This window comes from Coregonus clupeaformis, chromosome 5 (assembly GCF_020615455.1).
Source record: "Coregonus clupeaformis isolate EN_2021a chromosome 5, ASM2061545v1, whole genome shotgun sequence".
Classification (NCBI taxonomy): Eukaryota; Metazoa; Chordata; class Actinopteri; order Salmoniformes; family Salmonidae; genus Coregonus; species Coregonus clupeaformis.
The window spans coordinates 11,181,702-11,199,123 of NC_059196.1; the positions used below are offsets into that span (position 1 = coordinate 11,181,702).

Genomic DNA, 17,422 nt, shown 5'->3' on the forward strand with positions numbered 1-17,422 from the left:
AGCCGGAAACGGGGTCTGACAGAGGTACTGAGAGGTTGAAACTGGCTCGCTAAAAGTCCTCCCAACTTTAGCGAGCCGGGCAGTTTGACGACCGCCGGGAACAAGTGGAGATGTAATGTCCCGAGCTACCACAGTAGAGGCAGCAGTTGGTCTTACGTCTATGTTGACGCTCCTCCTTGGTTAACCCGTGCCGCCCCACTTGCATGGGTTCAGAATCGGGAGAGAGGACCTCTCCACTAATCCTTTGTGGTGGAGAATGATCGACGTGTTCTGGTCCACCACCCGACCCGACTGGGAACTGAGAAGCTGATCGATTGGACGGACCCCATTGCTTCTCCCTCCTTCGCTCTCGGACTCGATTATCCACCCGAATAGACAAGGCTACCAAGCTGTCCAGGTCACTAGGCTCCGGATAGGAGATCAACTCATCCTTGAGCTGCTCCGACAGACCCTGGTAAAAGGCCGCTTGCAGAGACTCCTCGTTCCACCCACTCTCCACAGCCAACGTCTTGAACTCGATCACGAAGTCGGCCACGCTGCGAGTTCCTTGGTGAAGCGAAAACAGGCGCCTAGCTGCGTCCCTCCCTCGGACGGAATGGTCGAAGAGCTTCCTCATCTCGGCCGTGAACCCCTGGTATGAAGCCATGCAGGGGTCTTGTCGTTCCCAAACGGCTGAAGCCCACTCCAGCGCTCGACCACGCAGCAACGCAATCACAAAGGCTATCCTAGCCTTGTCTGTGGCATAAGAGTAGGGCTGTAGATCGAACACTAATCCACACTGCATAAGGAAGGAACGGCATCTTCCCAGCTCCCCCTCATATTTATCCGGCGTCGGAACCTTGGGCTCACGGAAGGACACAGCTCCAGAAGCGGCAGGCGAGATGGGTGAAACCGGTAGTGGATCCTCCACCGGAAACTTGCGTTGGTTCTGGACCTCCGTCAGACCGGTAGAAAGGTTCCGAACTGACAACGCGATCTCCTGTAGTACCGTGCTATGATGGCCCAACATCTTCTCCTGATGGGTAATGGCATGGCGAACAGAGTCCAGGTCCGCTGGGTTCATTACTGGCCGGATCGTTCTGTCACGAGTTGCTAAGCCAGAACCCAGAAGCAGACCAGGACAAGGTAAGTTGAAACGAAGGTGAGTGTTTATTACAAATTCAAGAGTGATGCTGAATAATCCAGGGAACAGAGCGGGCGGCGTTGATTAGTTGTTGGGGGTGCAGTGGTTGATCCCATCCTGGGTCGGCAGCCGCCGACCACCAGGCAGAGGTTGGATGAAGGTTCCGGACGGGTGATGTTCATGGCTAACGATCCGGCAGGGACTGGATGTTAGGCCAGAGCCTAAGAAGGGTGATGATCAGGACCAGGTGTGCAGATTGCTGATGGGATGCAGGTGCGGAAATCAAGAGAGCTCCCCGGAGCGTTCCCGAACCCTCGGGAAACTGGAGATCACGAACAGAAAAACTAGTCACCAGACAGGACCCGACTCAGACTGCCGGGATCGTTACAGGGGGGACCAACTCCATATTAATGCCCATGATTTTGGAATGAGATGTTCGACGAGCAGGTGTCTACATACTCTTGGTCATGTAGTGTATGTGTCCGTTACAATCTTTGCAAGAATCGGAATGCATGATTTGTTACCAGTACTTGAAAACGTGAATAAAACTGTAAATACATTATGCTGCATACATACATACATACATACATACATACATACATACATATATACATACATACATACATACATACATACATACATACATACATACATACATACATACATATGGTGTCCTACAGTAGAAATGATAACACGATATACAGAAACTATAATGATAACGTAATAAGGCACTTACTTTGATAGGAGTGCACGCATGTCCAAAGTTATTATTAGTAAGGAAAACAACAATGAAGGCAATTCGGGTGCCAGCCGGAAAATGTGCCAGGTGGGAATAAAGTTAGTGCAAATTCTGTCTGACTGGAGATGCACAAATGTCTGCATACTTGATCTGGGGAAGTGCTTGGGCTCTCGTCGAAGGTAGAAGTTTGTCCGACTTAGTAATGCCTCAAATGTAAATTGTCTGCAACAGTGAAATGGGCTACTTCTATGTAAAATTAATGTTAGAAAATAAAAATAATTAGAAATTGCCAAGTTGAAACATAGCCTACAGATCATTAGCAGGCAGCGAGCCTTGGTTTGAGGGCAGCGTGGGTTAACTGTCCTTTTGACTAACAATCACATTTTAGAACAAAGTTAGTGCATTCTGACATCACACGCATAAAATAACTCATGTTAGGGTGACCATAAGAGATATTTGGAACTCACTTGTGAAAAGGTTGAGGGATGCAGAAGATTTTTCAAGGTAGAAGTGGTCAGTTAAAAGATTGAGCCAGTGCAGTATGGAGAGCTATATTCTATCTTTCCAGTTTTGTAGTAGCATTTTTTTTGCAATTGTGAAGGGAAAGTACTATAAAGTTTCTGTGTTGAGGGGTATTTGTTATGGACAGTTCACCAAGGAGGGAGAGGGCAGGGGAGATAAGGATGCTGAGGCCAAGGGTCTCAGACAACTTGCTCATGACCCCTGACCTGAATGATTGTATGATTGGTTTGCAGGCCCAAACGGCATGGGGTTGTCTGTTTGATTGGGGCAGTGCTTACACTTATTGGTTTCTGAGAACCCCATGATATGTAATTTATGATTGGTGATATGTGAACAATTAAGAATTATGTACTGTATGAGTTGGGTTCTCGAATTGCCAGTCATAGAAAATGTGTTTTTACAGATTGTTTGAGAAAGCTTACGTTTTTGAAAAAGCGAGGATAGCTGATTGTTGTAATGATTGATATAAATGTTCTTCTTTACTCCCTCTAATTGAAGATATTGAAAATTGTATTTGTTTGGTATGTTATGTACACTGAACAAAAATATAAACGCAACATGCAACAATTTCTATTGATTTTACTGAGTTACAGTTCATATAAGGAAATCAGTCAATTGAAATAAATTCATTATGGATGACTGGGAATACAGATATGCATTTGGTTGGTCACAGATACCTTTAAAAGAATAGTAGGGGTATGGATCAGAAAACCAGTCAGTATCTGGTGTGACAACAATTTGCCTCATGCAGCGCGACACATCTCCTTCACATAGAGTGGATCAGGCTGTTGATTGTGGCCTGTGGAATGTTGTCCCACTCCTACTTCAATCGCTGTGCGAAGTTGGCGGGAACTGGAACACGCTGTCGTAAAAGTTGATCCAGAGTATCCCAAACATGCTTAATGGGTGACATGTCTGGTGAGTATGCAGGCCTTGGAAGATCTGGGACATTTTCAGCTTCCAGGAATTGTGTACAGATCCTTGCGACTTGGGGCCGTGCATTATTATGCTGAAACATGAGGTGATGGTGGCAGATGAATGGCACGACAATGGGCCTCAGGATCTCGTCACTGTTTCTATGTGCATTCAAATTGCCATCAATAAAGTGCAATTATGTGTTTTTGTCCATAGGTTATGCCTGCCCATATCATAACCCCACCGCCACCATGGGGCACTCTGTTCACAACATTGGCATCAGCAAACCGCTCGCCCATACGACACCATATACGCAGTCTGCCATGTGCCGGGTACAGTGAAGAGCACACTTCTCCAGCATGCCAGTGGCCATCGAAGGTGAGCATTTGCCCACTGAAGTCTGTTGCGACGCCCAACTGCAGTCAGGTCAAGACCCTGCTGAGGACGATGAGCACGCAGATGACCTTCCCTAAAATGGTTTCTGACAGTTTGTGCAGAAAGTCTTTGGTTGTGCAAACCCACAGTTTCATCAGCTGTCCGGGTGGCTGGTCTCAGACAATCCCGCAGGTGAAGAAGCCGGATGTGGATGTCCTGGGCTGGCGTGGTTACACGTGGTCTGCAGTTGTGAGGCCGGTTCGACGTACTGCCAAATTCTCTAAAATGATGTTGGATGAGGCTTATGGTAGAGAAATGAACATTCAATTCTCTGGCAACAAGTCTGGTGGATATTCTTGCAATCAGCATGCCAATTGCACGCTCCCTCAATACTTGAGACATCTGTGGCATTGTGGTGTGACAAAACTGAACATTTTAGAGTGGCCTTTTATTGTCCCCAGCACAAGGTGCACCTGTGTAATGATCATGCTGTTTAATCAGCTTCTTGATATGCCACACCTGTCAGGTGGATGGATTATCTTGGCAAAGGAGAAATGCTCACTAACAGGGATGTAAACAAATTTGTGCACAACATTTGAGAGAACTACACTTTTTGTAGAAATTAAACATTTCTGGGATATTTTATTTCGGCTCATGAAATGTGGGACCAACACTTTACATGTTGCATATATATTTTTGTTCAGTATAGTTTGTAACAAGCTATCTCTGAATAAGTTATCCAGGTGTTACTCGTCTTTGTTTCCAAATGGAGAATAACAATGTTTTTTTTATGGACCTGTCTATGAAGGGGAGGTCTTTGATAGACAGCTCCACACACACTGTTTGTTCAATGACAGGCCACAATGAATGTGTTTGATTTGTCCAATGAGAAATATATTGCAGTTGACTTGTGAGGAAATAGTGAAAGAAATCTGGTGCATCAAGGCTTCCAAGATGTTTACTGTAAGTTTCTGGAGAGTAGTCTTATTCTGGGATTTTAGTTTTTCCAGTAGAATTCTGTGATTATGGAAGGAGATATACTAGGGTCATAGAGAACAGATAATTGATTCTGGGGAGAATTTTCATTTTTACTGTGGAGATCAAAGTTAAAGAATGGGAGTAAATCAAATTTAAAATGCACTTTAAATAAACATTTATGTTCTTTAACTTTGATTGTTGTTTGAAATTGAGACGTGAATCCAACATATCAATTATTAATTTGTAGACTTTGTAATTAAACCCAGACGACCCACTGGGCATAGATGTCAATTAAACGTATATTCCACGTTGGTTCAATGTAATTTCATTGTAATGACGTGGAAATGTCACGACTTCCTCCAAAGCTGCCTCCTCTCCTTGTTCGGGCAGGCTTCGGCGTTCGTCGTCACCGGCCTTCAAGCCACTGCCACTCCTCATCTCATCATTCCATTTGTTTTGTCTTGTTTATTACACACACCTGGTTCATATCCCCTCATCAGTACCTGTATAAGTGTTCCATCTGCCCCCTTGTCTTTGTGTGTGATTGTTTATTGTAGAGGATATTATAGCTCGGTGGAGCTCGATTATATTGTGTATCGCCGGGATATTCACCCGTGTGCCTTGTTTTCCCCAGTGCGCGGTTTTAACGCACTGGTGTGTATTACGCATTGCTGCGTCCCGCTGTTTATCGAATAAACCATTTATTCCGTGATTTACTCTCATGCGCCTGACTCTGTCCTAAATCACCCGCTATAGGAAACAACGTTGTTTCAACCAGTGTGTGCCCAGTGGGTAAATCAGTGGCAAGATACATCTCCTTCAAATTAATAATTGATATGTTGTATTCACGACTCCAACTAAAAAATGTAAGTTAAATAATAGGAATAAGCCAGTGGCTCAGATGAAACTATCCAAGAATTATATATATTTTAAATGTTCATATTTGGTTGCGATGTCAACCAAACACAACTCAATATTACTTTTGTAATACAGGAAATAGCCTAAAGTTAATGCTCTTACAAACTAATGTAACATTATTTATTCAACCTTAAAATGAGTAACACATCCATGGCCACGTTTTGAGGTTAGCCTACTGTAACTATAAATGCCTTATGTAATCATAGAAAGCGTGCACGTTAAAGATGGCAGGTCTGTGGAGATCTTCACAGTTGCTATAATAACTTGTGAAGAATATCGAACAGCATTGATATTATTATTTATTTTATTTTTTACATTTTAGTCATTTAGCAGATGCTCTTATCCAGAGTGACTTACAGTTAGTGAGTGCATACATTCTTTTTTTATTTTTCATACTGGCCCCCCGTGGGAATCGAACCCACAACCCTGGCGTTGCAAACACCATGCTCTACCAACTGAGCTACATCCCTGCTGGCCATTCCCTCCCCTACCCTGGACGACGCTGGGCCAATTGTGCGCCGCCCCATGGATTCGAACCAGGATCTCTAGTGGCACAGCGGCCTTAGACCACTGCGCCACTCGGGAGACCCACCTATGTACTTTTAATGTAATCTCAACTGCTATCCAAGTCATTTAGTTGTGCTATTAGATCAAGCACGGTGATAGTACATTAAGTTGTATGAATAAAAAAATTTTTGACACTGGATTCCCATTTGAACTTTTGTGCTTATACAGTGCATTCGGAAAATATTCAGACCCCTTGACTTTTTCCACATTTTGTTACGTTACAGCCTTCTTCTAAAATTGATTGAATTGTTTTTTTCCTCATCAATCTACACACAATACCCCATAATGACGAAGAAAAAACAGAAAATATCACATTTACATAAGTATTCAGACCCTTTACTCTACTTTGTTGAAGCAACTTTGGCAGCGATTACAGCCTCAAGTCTTCTTGGGTATGACGCTACAAGCTTGGCACACCTGTATTTGGGGAGTTTCTCCCATTCTTCTCTGCAGATCCTCTCAAGCTCTGTCATGTTGGATGGGGATCGTCGCTGCACAGCTATTTTCAGGTCTCTCCAGAGATGTTCGATCAGGTTCAAGTCCGGGCTCTGGCTGGGCCACTCAAGGACTTGTCTCGAAGCCACTCCTGCGTTGTCCTGGCTGTGTGCTTAGGGTCGTTCTCCTGTTGGAAGGTGAACCAACAGGACAACGAAAACCGCTCTTGAGCAGGTTTTCATCAAGGATCTTTCTGTACTTTGCTCCGTTCATCTATCCCTCAATCCTGACTAGTCTCCCAGTCCCTGCTGCTGAAAAACATCCCCACAGCATTATGCTGCCACCACCATGCTTCACCGTAGGGATGGTGCCAGGTTTCCTCCAGACATGACGTTTGGCATTCAGGCCAAAGAGTTATTGGTTTCATCAGACCAGAGAATCCTGTTTCTCATGGTCTGAGAGTCCTTTAAGTGCCCTTTGGCAAACTCCAAGTGGGCTGTCATGTGCCTTTTACTGAGGAGTGGCTTCCGTCTGGCCACTCTACCATAAAGGCCTGATAGTGCTGCAGAGATGGTTGTCCTTCTGGAAGGTTCTCCCATCTCCACAGAGGAACTCTGGAGCTCTGTCAGAGTGACCATCGGGCCCTGACCAAGGCCCTTCTCCCCTGATTTCTCAGTTAGGCCAGGCGGCCAGCTCTAAGAAGAGTCTTGGTGGTCCCAATCTTCTTCCATTTTAAGAACGATGGAGGCCACTGTGTTCTTGGGGACCTTCAATGCTGCAGACATTTTTTTGTGTACCTTTACACAGATCTGTGCTTCGACACAATCCTGTCTCGGATCTCTACAGACAATTCCTTCGAGCTCATGGCTTGGTTTTTGCTCTGACGTGCACTGTCAACTGTGGGACCTTATATAGACAGGTGTGTGCCTTTCCAAATCATGTCCAATCAATTGAATTTACCACAGGTGAACTCCAATCAAGTTGTAGAAACATCTCAAGGATGGTGTTACGAACCCCGTGGCTTTTAAACGTCTAGGGTGACGGACATGAGACCCGTAACATAAATTCATGCAAATTATAAGTGTAGTATGGAACAGTGAGAACAAATAGGACACAACTACCATGAACTACCGTCAAACACACATGGTTTATTTCAGAACACACGGTAAGGGTTTGGGAAAAAGGGCTGAGCAGGACCCAAGAAATGAAACAATAGTGTAAAACCCCCTAAACTGATCTTGCCTGCCTCAAGAACCGCTAGGCTACTGCTACCATACAAAAATACAGTGGGTGGTCCGCTCAGGTCTAACTGGTGTTTATAGACAGATTTCTTCCTACGGGTAATGTACGCCCAAGGGCATCTAGCTTAAACTCCCCTTTTCCCAGAAACACACAAAGCTACTAAACAGGGTAATCAGCAATTAAATAAGTACACAGGATACAACAGTATCCACACTCAGGTAAATAAATATATTCTAATAAAGTTACCTATAGGGTAACCAACAACTTAGTGAGTACACACTACACAGGACACCACCGTGTCCACACTCACATAAAGAAATAGCTTCTAACAAAGTTACCAATAGGGTAACCAACAACTTAGTGAGTACACAACACACAGGACACCACCGTGTCCATACTCACATATGGCAAAAATCTCTCTCTTGCAACAAACACAAGTCTGGTTTTTATAAAATGGGATGTGTGATTGAACAAACAAGTAACAGGTGGTGCAATTCACAGGAATGTTCACTGATTGGTCCAATCAGCAGACACCTCAACGACCACCAATCAGGAACATACAGGACACCTGTGATTAGGGCAGAAAGAGTAGAAACACACAAAAACACAGGATACCTGTATCCGTAACAGATGGTCAATGGAAACTGGATACACCTGAGCTCAATTTCGAGTCTTATAGCAAAGGGTTTGAATACTTATGTAAATAAGTATTTTAAATTTTTTATAAATTTGCAAACATTTCTAAAAACCTGTTTTCGCTTTGTCATTATGGGGTATTGTGTGTAGATTGATGAGGGGGACAAAATAATTTAATCAATTTTAGAATAAGGCTGTAACGTAACATAAGATGGAAAAAGGGAAGGGGTCTGTACTTTTTGAATGCGCTGTAAATGGTTGAAAGCACAGTAATAACACATTTAGATGAAAACCAAAGAAGAAATCTGACATTGTTTTTCCATTGGAATTTGGTTGTGCTTTTAGATGGTTGAAATCATAGTGATAAAACAAAGGGAATTCAACAAACTTCTGGCTGGCTTTTTGAGTGGGTAAATAAAGGTTGAAATCTCATTGATCAACATCTTAACCAAATATGACCCCAATTTCCTCGTTGAAATGACTTGGTGTGCCCAGTGGGAGGGCATGTTGGTAGGGGCTGTTTTGGGATTCACTGAATGATGCACAGCTGCTTCAAGACGCTGATCTAATTTAAAAGTTTAAATACACTGTCCTAACCAAAAAAAGAATCTAAAAAATAGATTTTGGTTATGGATTTATCTTAATTGATTAGCTAAATGGATGGCCTTCCCTCTTGGGGACTGCAGTGTCTTCTAGTTTTGGTCATCTCTCTGCGTTGCTTAATCAATTGATTATAGTAATCAATGGGTTAAAACTCTTAAATCTTATAGCTAGACTCTGCAGATTGCATTTCCTTCAGTGCTATATTCATTGCAATAGAATGGGTAAAATCCATACAATGTTAAATGATCTGTACATATGGAGTTCACCCAACATGACACCACAATAGCATTAAAGAAAGGCAACAAATTATGAGAGATGATGTGGGCTCTCTTGGTTTTGGGAGGTAAAATAATTTTTCTCTGCACAGACACCACATGTTGGGAAATGTGTCCTGCTGTGGAGGGAAGGCCTACGACCCCAGCAGTGGACAGATGAAGTGTTGTGCAGGGACTCTGTACAACCTGCAGGTTCAGGACAGGATCTCAGAGGAGGCCCAGTGCTGTGGGAGTGTCCTGATGGAGGCCGGCTCCATCCAGACCTGCTGCTCTGCCCCAGGGCTAGACCTGCTCTACCCTACCCAGCCAGGGTTCACCTGCTGTGGGCATCGCTACCCCAACGCCTCCCTGTGGTCTTGCTGTGCGGGGGTCCTGCACCCAAGGCCTGAACCACACAACACCAGCAAGAACATGATTCCAGGTCAGTGGGAACAGGATACAATATAATCTTGATCCCCATTTTTCATCGATCCATGATTTATGTCACAGTTTGAGTTGCGTCTGTTTATCTCTGAATGGTCTCCGAAAGACCAACCTACAAGTCAGACGAGTGATATGAAGATTCTATGTGTAGTCAATATAAGATAAAGGGGGTGTCTTTTGATGGGTCCCTCCCTGGAGTCTGTCTCTGTCTCAGCCCATTTGATTAAACTGATTTCCGTTATCCTCAGGACCCAGGCTTCTACCACTGGGGGGTTTGAAGACGGAAGTCCTGTGTCACACCGAAGGTAAGGCCTCCAGTTTAAAGCACAGAATGAAAGGAAACATTACTCAATAATTTGATCTTTAGCAAGAACAGTGGGAAACACTTGAATCTACTTTGACTCTTTGATGTACAGTGGCTTCACAACGCTTATCTAAATTGTGTGTGTGTGTCTCCAGTTCTGCTAGGGACAGTCGAGAGTGTGTCTGTGAAGATGAATGAGCGGTCCATCGTGATGTTGAACACCATGTCTGTGCAGGCCTCGCGTGGCCATGTCAACGCCCTGCCTTCCCCTCACTACGTCACATTACCCAACCACTGCAGCTCCCCTGAACTGGTGCCGGGCAACACTTACATCTGGGTGAAAATACCTTTCTCAGACACCATAAGATTAATCTCTGATCTCCTCGATCATTCCTCCCCTCTCCATTCCATCCTTTCCAGGTGCTCAACCTTTTTCTTGCCCAGAGAAAAGCCCTACACAATGTTTTAAAGCTTTACAGTGTTTGGTTACAATTACAGTGTTAACAAACAATGGCGTAATAAAAACCTTATCTTGGGTTCTGATGGTGTACGACAGTTGAACTAAGCTCATGAGGCACAAGTTATATTCTTCCAAAATCAATTACATTTACATTTGACATTTTAGTCATTGGTATATATCGTTCATTTAGTCCAGAAATGCATGTTGCTTTCACAGATTGCCCCTGTAAGCTATCAGTAGACATTTAAGGCATGTTTGTGAAATGATTGTATCACATTGTGCAAGGACAGGAAATAAAGCCTATTTTTAGCCAAGCATTTGTGTGTAGGTGTGTGACTTCACCATACATCAATTAATGTTTTTTTTTTTTTTTTTGGGGGGGGGGGTTGCCTTTATGCCATCCACATATGATACGTACCACATTATCTGACACTTGATCACAGGAAGAAGCATGGAAAGAATGTTGTTTAAGATTAAAGGATCAACAGGAAACGGAAGGTCGTTACATGCTCGCCCACTCCTACAACTTGCCTCTGAGACTTGAATGAAGCAATGCAATAACATCCTAGGGCACTGAGTCTTTGGCTGCGTTTATGAGCAGAGTAAGATTATGAATAGAATATTGTAAAACTGATATATATATATACAGTGGGGAGAACATGTATTTGATACACTGCCGATTTTGCAGGTTTTCCTACTTACAAAGCATGTAGAGGTCTGTAATTGTCAGATGGCGACGGTGAAATGCGGTAGGCGAAGTCAAACGCAGGACACAGAGTTTACTGGAAACGTACTTTACTTGAAAGTAACCAGAGAAGAAAACCATCTCCATACAAGGAGGAAAACAACCTGCACACTAACACTGCCGAAGACGAATCCAATAACACACAACACACAATGCACGACAGAGGGTTAAATAGGGGAAACAATACAACATAATGGGGAACAGGTGTACACAATCAGGACAAAACAAGTCAAACACCTAAACATAGATCGGTGGCAGCTAGTACTCCGGGGACGACGAACGCCAAAACCTGCCCGAGCAAGGAGGAGGAGCAGCCTCGGCTGATTCCGTGACAGTACCCCCCCCTTGACGCGCGGCTCCAGCCGTGCGCCGACCCCGGCCTCGGGGACGGCCAGGAGGACGTGGAGCAGGGCGAGTCGGATGACTCCGGTGGAAGTCCCTCAACTTGGAGGGATCTAGAATGTCCCTCCTGGGGACCCAGCACCGTTCCTCCGGACCGTACCCCTCCCACTCCACGAGATACTGCAGGCCCCCCGTCCGACGCCTCGAATCCAAGATGGAATGGACTGAGTACGCCGGAGCCCCCTCGATGTCCAACGGGGGCGGAGGAGCCTCTCGTACCTCATTCTCCTGGAGTGGACCAGCCACCACCGGCCTGAGGAGAGACACATGGAACGAGGGGTTAATGCGATAATACCTGGGCAGTTGTAACCTATAACATACCTCGTTCAATCTCCTCAGGACTTTAAAGGGCCCCACAAACCGCTGACCCAGCTTCTGGCAGGGCAGGCGAAGGGGCAGGTTTCGGGTCGAGAGCCAGACCCGGTCTCCCGGTGCATACACCGGAGCCTCACTGCGGTGGAGATCGGCGCTCGCCTTTTGACGCCTGATGGCCCGCTGCAGATGGACGTGCGCAGCGTTCCAAGTTTCTTCCGAGCGCCGAAACCACTCGTCCACCGCAGGGGCTTCTGTCTGGCTCTGATGCCAAGGTGCCAGAACCGGCTGATACGCTAACACACACTGGAAAGGCGTAAGGTTAGTGGACGAATGGCGGAGGGAGTTTTGGGCTATCTCTGCCCAGGGAATATATCCCGACCACTCCTCTTGCCGGTCCTGGCAATATGACCTCAGAAACCTACCCACATCCTGGTTAACTCTCTCCACCTGCCCATTACTCTCGGGGTGAAAACCTGAGGTAAGGCTAATCGAGACCCCCAGACGTTCCATAAATGCCCTCCAGACTCTAGAGGTGAACTGGGGACCCCAATCAGACACTATATCCTCAGGCACCCCATTGTGCCGGAAGACGTGTGTAAACAGGGCCTCAGCAGTTTGTAGGGCAGTAGGGAGACCTGGCAGGGGAATGAGACAGCAGGCTTTAGAAAACCGATCCACAACGACCAAGATCGTAGTGTTCCCCTGGGAGGGGGGAAGGTCCGTGACAAAATCTACCGATAGGTGAGACCACGGCCGTTGTGGAACGGGTAGGGGTTGTAACTTCCCCCTGGGCAGGTGTCTAGGTGCCTTACACTGGGCGCACACCGAGCAGGAGGAAACATAAGGCAGTGCACTGTCCGACCAATACCCGGATGACCAGACGAGGGTGACGTGTGAGCCCAGTATATCAAACGTCGCGAACCTCGAGCGGCACGTTGTTCCGACCCTCTGGACACTGTGGAGGAGTAGGGTCGGAACGTAACGCCCGCTCGATTTCCGCATCCACCTCCCACACCACCGGTGCCACTAAGCAAGACTCCGGGAGTATGGGAGTGGGCTCAATGGACCTCTCCTCTGTGTCATATAGTCGGGACAGGGCGTCTGCCTTAGCGTTCTGGGACCCTGGTATATAGGTGAGCTTAAATACAAAACGGGAAAGAAACATTGACCACCTTGCCTGGCGAGGATTCAACCTCCTCGCTGCCCGGATGTACTCCAGGTTACGATGGTCAGTCAGAATGAGAAAAGGGTGTTTAGCCCCCTCAAGCCAATGTCTCCACACCTTCAGGGCTTGAACCACAGCCAGCAGCTCCCTATCCCCCACGTCATAATTGCGCTCCGCCGGACTGAGCTTCTTAGAATAGAAAGCATGGGGGCAGAGTTTAGGTGGTGTACCTGAGCGCTGAGACAGCACAGCGCCGATCCCAGCCTCGGAAGCATCCACCTCCACCTGGAATGCCAAAGAGGGATCCGGATGCGCCAGCACCGGAGCCGAGGTAAACAGGTCCTTCAGACGTTTAAACGCCCTGTCCGCCTCAGCTGACCACTGCAGGCGCACCGGACCCCCCTTTAGCAGAGAGGTAATGGGAGCTGCTACCTGTCCAAAGCCCCGGATAAACCTCCGGTAGTAATTGGCAAAATCCAAGAAGCGCTGCACCTCCTTTACCGTGGTGGGAGTCTGCCAATTACGCACGGCAGAAACGCGGTCAATCTCCATCTCTACCCCTGACGCGGACAACCGATGTCCCAGAAAGGAGATGGACTCCTGGAAGAACAGACATTTCTCCGCCTTCGCATACAGGTCATGCTCCAACAGTCTACCAAGCACTCGACGCACCAGGGACACATGCTCGGCTCGTGTAGCGGAATATATTAGAATGTCATCAATATATACCACAACACCCTGTCCATGCAAGTTCCGGAAAATCTCGTCCACAAATGATTGGAAGACTGAAGGAGCATTCATTAACCCGTATGGCATGACGAGGTACTCATAGTGACCCGACGTGGTACTAAATGCTGTCTTCCACTCATCTCCCTCCCTAATGCGCACCAGGTTGTACTAGCAATCAGAGGGAGAGGATAGCTGTATTTGATGGTGATCTGATTTAGACCACGGTAATCAATACACGGGCGTAAACCCTCATCCTTCTTCTTCACAAAAAATAAACTTGAGGAAGCAGGGGAAGTAGACGGCCGTATGTAACCCTGTCTCAAAGATTCGGTGACGTAGGTTTCCATAGCGGCCGTCTCCTCCTGAGACAGAGGATACACGTGACTACGTGGAAGCGCAGCGCCTACCTGGAGGTCTATCGCACAATCCCCCTGTCGATGAGGTGGTAATTGAGTCGCCTTCTTTTTACTGAAGGCGAGAGCCAAATCGGCATACTCAGGTGGAATATGCAAGGCGGGAACTTGGTTCGGGCTTTCCACCGTCGTTGCCCCTACGGAAACGCCTACACACCGCCCAGTACACTGATCAGACCATCCCTGGAGAGCTCTCTGCTGCCATGAAATGTTGAGGTCATGAGCTGTTAACCAGGGAAGCCCCAATACCACGGGAAACGCAGGAGAATCAATCAAATACAAACGTACTATCTCCTCATGACCCTCCTGCGTTTTCATCCGGAGAGGCGCCGTGACCTCCCTAATCAACCCAGACCCCAACGGGCGGCTATCTAGGGCATGAATGGGGAAGGGCTCATCAACAGGTACGATAGGAATCCCTAACTTATAGGTGAACTGGCGATCAATGAAATTCCCAGCTGCGCCTGAATCTACTAGCGCCTTATGCTGGGAGTGAGGAGAAACCTCGGGAAACACCACTTTAATACACATATGATCAGCAGAGAGCTCTGGGTGAGTTGGGTGCCTACTCACCTGGAATGACTCATCAGTGCATCGCCCACTGCCTCGATTCCTAGGAGACCCTCCCCAGCACCGACCAGCAGTGTGTCCTCTGCGGCCACAGTTGGTGCAGGGGACGGCCTCCCTCCTGGTCTCCCTAGCACCAGCACCCCCGAGCTCCATAGGGGTCGGCTCGGAAGTGCTGGGGGATGGAATGGACGGCCCCGAATCCGGGCGTCCGCGGGTAGCCAACAGGGTATCCAGGCGAATCGACATGTCCACCAGTTGGTCAAAGCTGAGGTTGGTGTCCCTGCAGGCTAATTCCCGACGCACGTCCTCCCTCAGGCTGCATCTGTAGTGGTCGATGAGGGCCCTCTCATTCCCTCCCGTGTTGGCTGCTAGCGTCCGGAAGTCCAGCGCGAACTCCTGCGCGCTCCTCCTCCCCTGTCTATGGTGGAATAGACGCTCACCCGCCGCTTTACCCTCTGGGGAATGATCGAATACTGCCCGGAAGCGGCGGGTGAACTCCGCATAGCTGACCGTAGCGGCGTCTATCCCACCCCATTCGGCGTTGGCCCATTCCAGCGCCTTGCCGGACAGACAGGAGATGAGGGCGGACACGCTCTCATATCCCGAGGGCGCCGGGTGAATGGTTGCTAGGTAGAGTTCAACCTGGAGTAGGAAACCCTGACACCCGGCCGCGGTGCCATCATAAGCCCTCAGGAGCGAGAGCCGAATCCCACTGGACTCCGGAGATGGACCAATGGGTATGGCTGATGGTGGTGGTATCGTAGGATGAGGTGTGGGCAAACCTCCACTCTCCCATCGCCTCAAGGTGTCCATCACCCCTTGGATGGTGGTACCCAGGTGCTGGATCACGGCCTCTTGTTGGGTTACACGCTCCTCCAGTGCTCCCCTGAGCGCGGACGATCCTGCTGACTCCATCGGAAGGTGTGTTATTCTGTCAGATGGCGACGGTGAAATGCGGTAGGCGAAGTCAAGCGCAGGACACAGAGCTTACTGGAAACTTACTTTACTTGAAAGTAACCAGAGAAGAAAACCATCTCCATACAAGGAGGAAAACAACCCGCACACTAACACTGCCGAAGACGAATCCAATAACACACAACACACAATGCACGACAGAGGGTTAAATAGGGGAAACAATACAACATAATGGGGAACAGGTCTACACAATCAGGACAAAACAAGTCAAACACAGAAACATAGATCGGTGGCAGCTAGTTCTCCGGGGACGACAAACGCCGAAACCTGCCCGAGCAAGGAGGAGGAGCAGCCTCGGCTGATTCCGTGACAGTCATTTTTATCATAGGTACACTTCAACTGTGAGAGACGGAATCTAAAACAAAAATCCAGAAAATCACATTGTATGATTTTTAAGTAATTAATTTGCATTTTATTGCATGACTTAAGTATTTGATCACCTACCAACCAGTAAGAATTCCGTCTCTCACAGACCTGTTAGTTTTTCTTTAAGAAGCCCTCCTGTTCTCCACTCATTACCTGTATTAACTGCACCTGTTTGAACTCGTTACCTGTATAAAAGACACCTGTCCACACACTCAATCAAACAGACTCCAACCTCTCCACAATGGCCAAGACCAGAGAGCTGTGTAAGGACATCAGGGATACAATTGTAGACCTGCACAAGGCTGGGATGGGCTACAGGACAATAGGCAAGCAGCTTGGTGAGAAGGCAACAACTGTTGGTGCAATTATTAGAAAATGGAAGAAGTTCAAGATGATGGTCAATCACCCTCGGTCTGGGGCTCCATGCAAGATCTCACCTTGTGGGGCATCAATGATCATGAGGAAGGTGAGGGATCAGCCCAGAACTACACGGCAGGACCTGGTCAATGACCTGAAGAGAGCTGGGACCACAGTCTCAAAGAGAACCATTAGTAACACACTACGCCGTCATGGATTAAAATCCTGCAGCGCATGCAAGGTCCCCCTGCTCAAGCCAGCGCATGTCCAGGCCCGTCTGAAGTTTGCCAATGAACATCTGGATGATCCAGAGGAGGAATGGGAGAAGCTCATGTGGTCTGATGAGACAAAAATAGAGCTTTTTGGTCTAAACTCCACTCGCCGTGTTTGGAGGAAGAAGAAGGATGAGTACAACCCCAAGAACACCATCCCAACCGTGAAGCATGGAGGTGGAAACATAATTCTTTAGGGATGCTTTTCTGCAAAGGGGACAGCACGACTGCACTGTATTAAGGGGAGGATGGATGGGGCCATGTATCGCGAGATCTTGGCCAACAACCTCCTTCCCTCAGTAAGAGCATTGAAGATGGGTCGTGGCTGGGTCTTCCAGCATGACAACGACCCGAAACACACAGCCAGGGCAACTAAGGAGTGGCTCCGTAAGAAGCATCTCAAGGTCCTGGAGTGGCCTAGCCAGTCTCCAGACCTGAACCCAATAGAAAATCTTTGGAGGGAGCTGAAAGTCCGTATTGCCCAGAGACAGTCCCGAAACCTGAAGGATCTGGAGAAGGTCTGTATGGAGGAGTGGGCCAAAATCCCTGCTGCAGTGTGTGCAAACCTGGTCAAGACCTACAGGAAACGTATGATCTC

General features: G+C 47.3%; 1 protein-coding gene across 1 annotated transcript in view; it reads left to right on the forward strand.

Moving 5' to 3' along the window:
• LOC121567056 (galaxin-like) overlaps positions 1 to 10,810 on the forward strand; it is a 33,960-nt gene extending 23,150 nt beyond the window's left edge. Inside the window, exons 6-8 of the mRNA XM_041876998.1 lie at positions 9,421 to 9,749; positions 10,000 to 10,056; positions 10,211 to 10,810. Of these exons, the coding sequence (XP_041732932.1) occupies positions 9,421 to 9,749; positions 10,000 to 10,056; positions 10,211 to 10,524 (700 nt within the window). The 3' untranslated portion in view covers positions 10,525 to 10,810. The remainder of the gene's footprint in view (positions 1 to 9,420; positions 9,750 to 9,999; positions 10,057 to 10,210) is intronic.
• Positions 10,811 to 17,422: the final 6,612 nt, after the last annotated feature.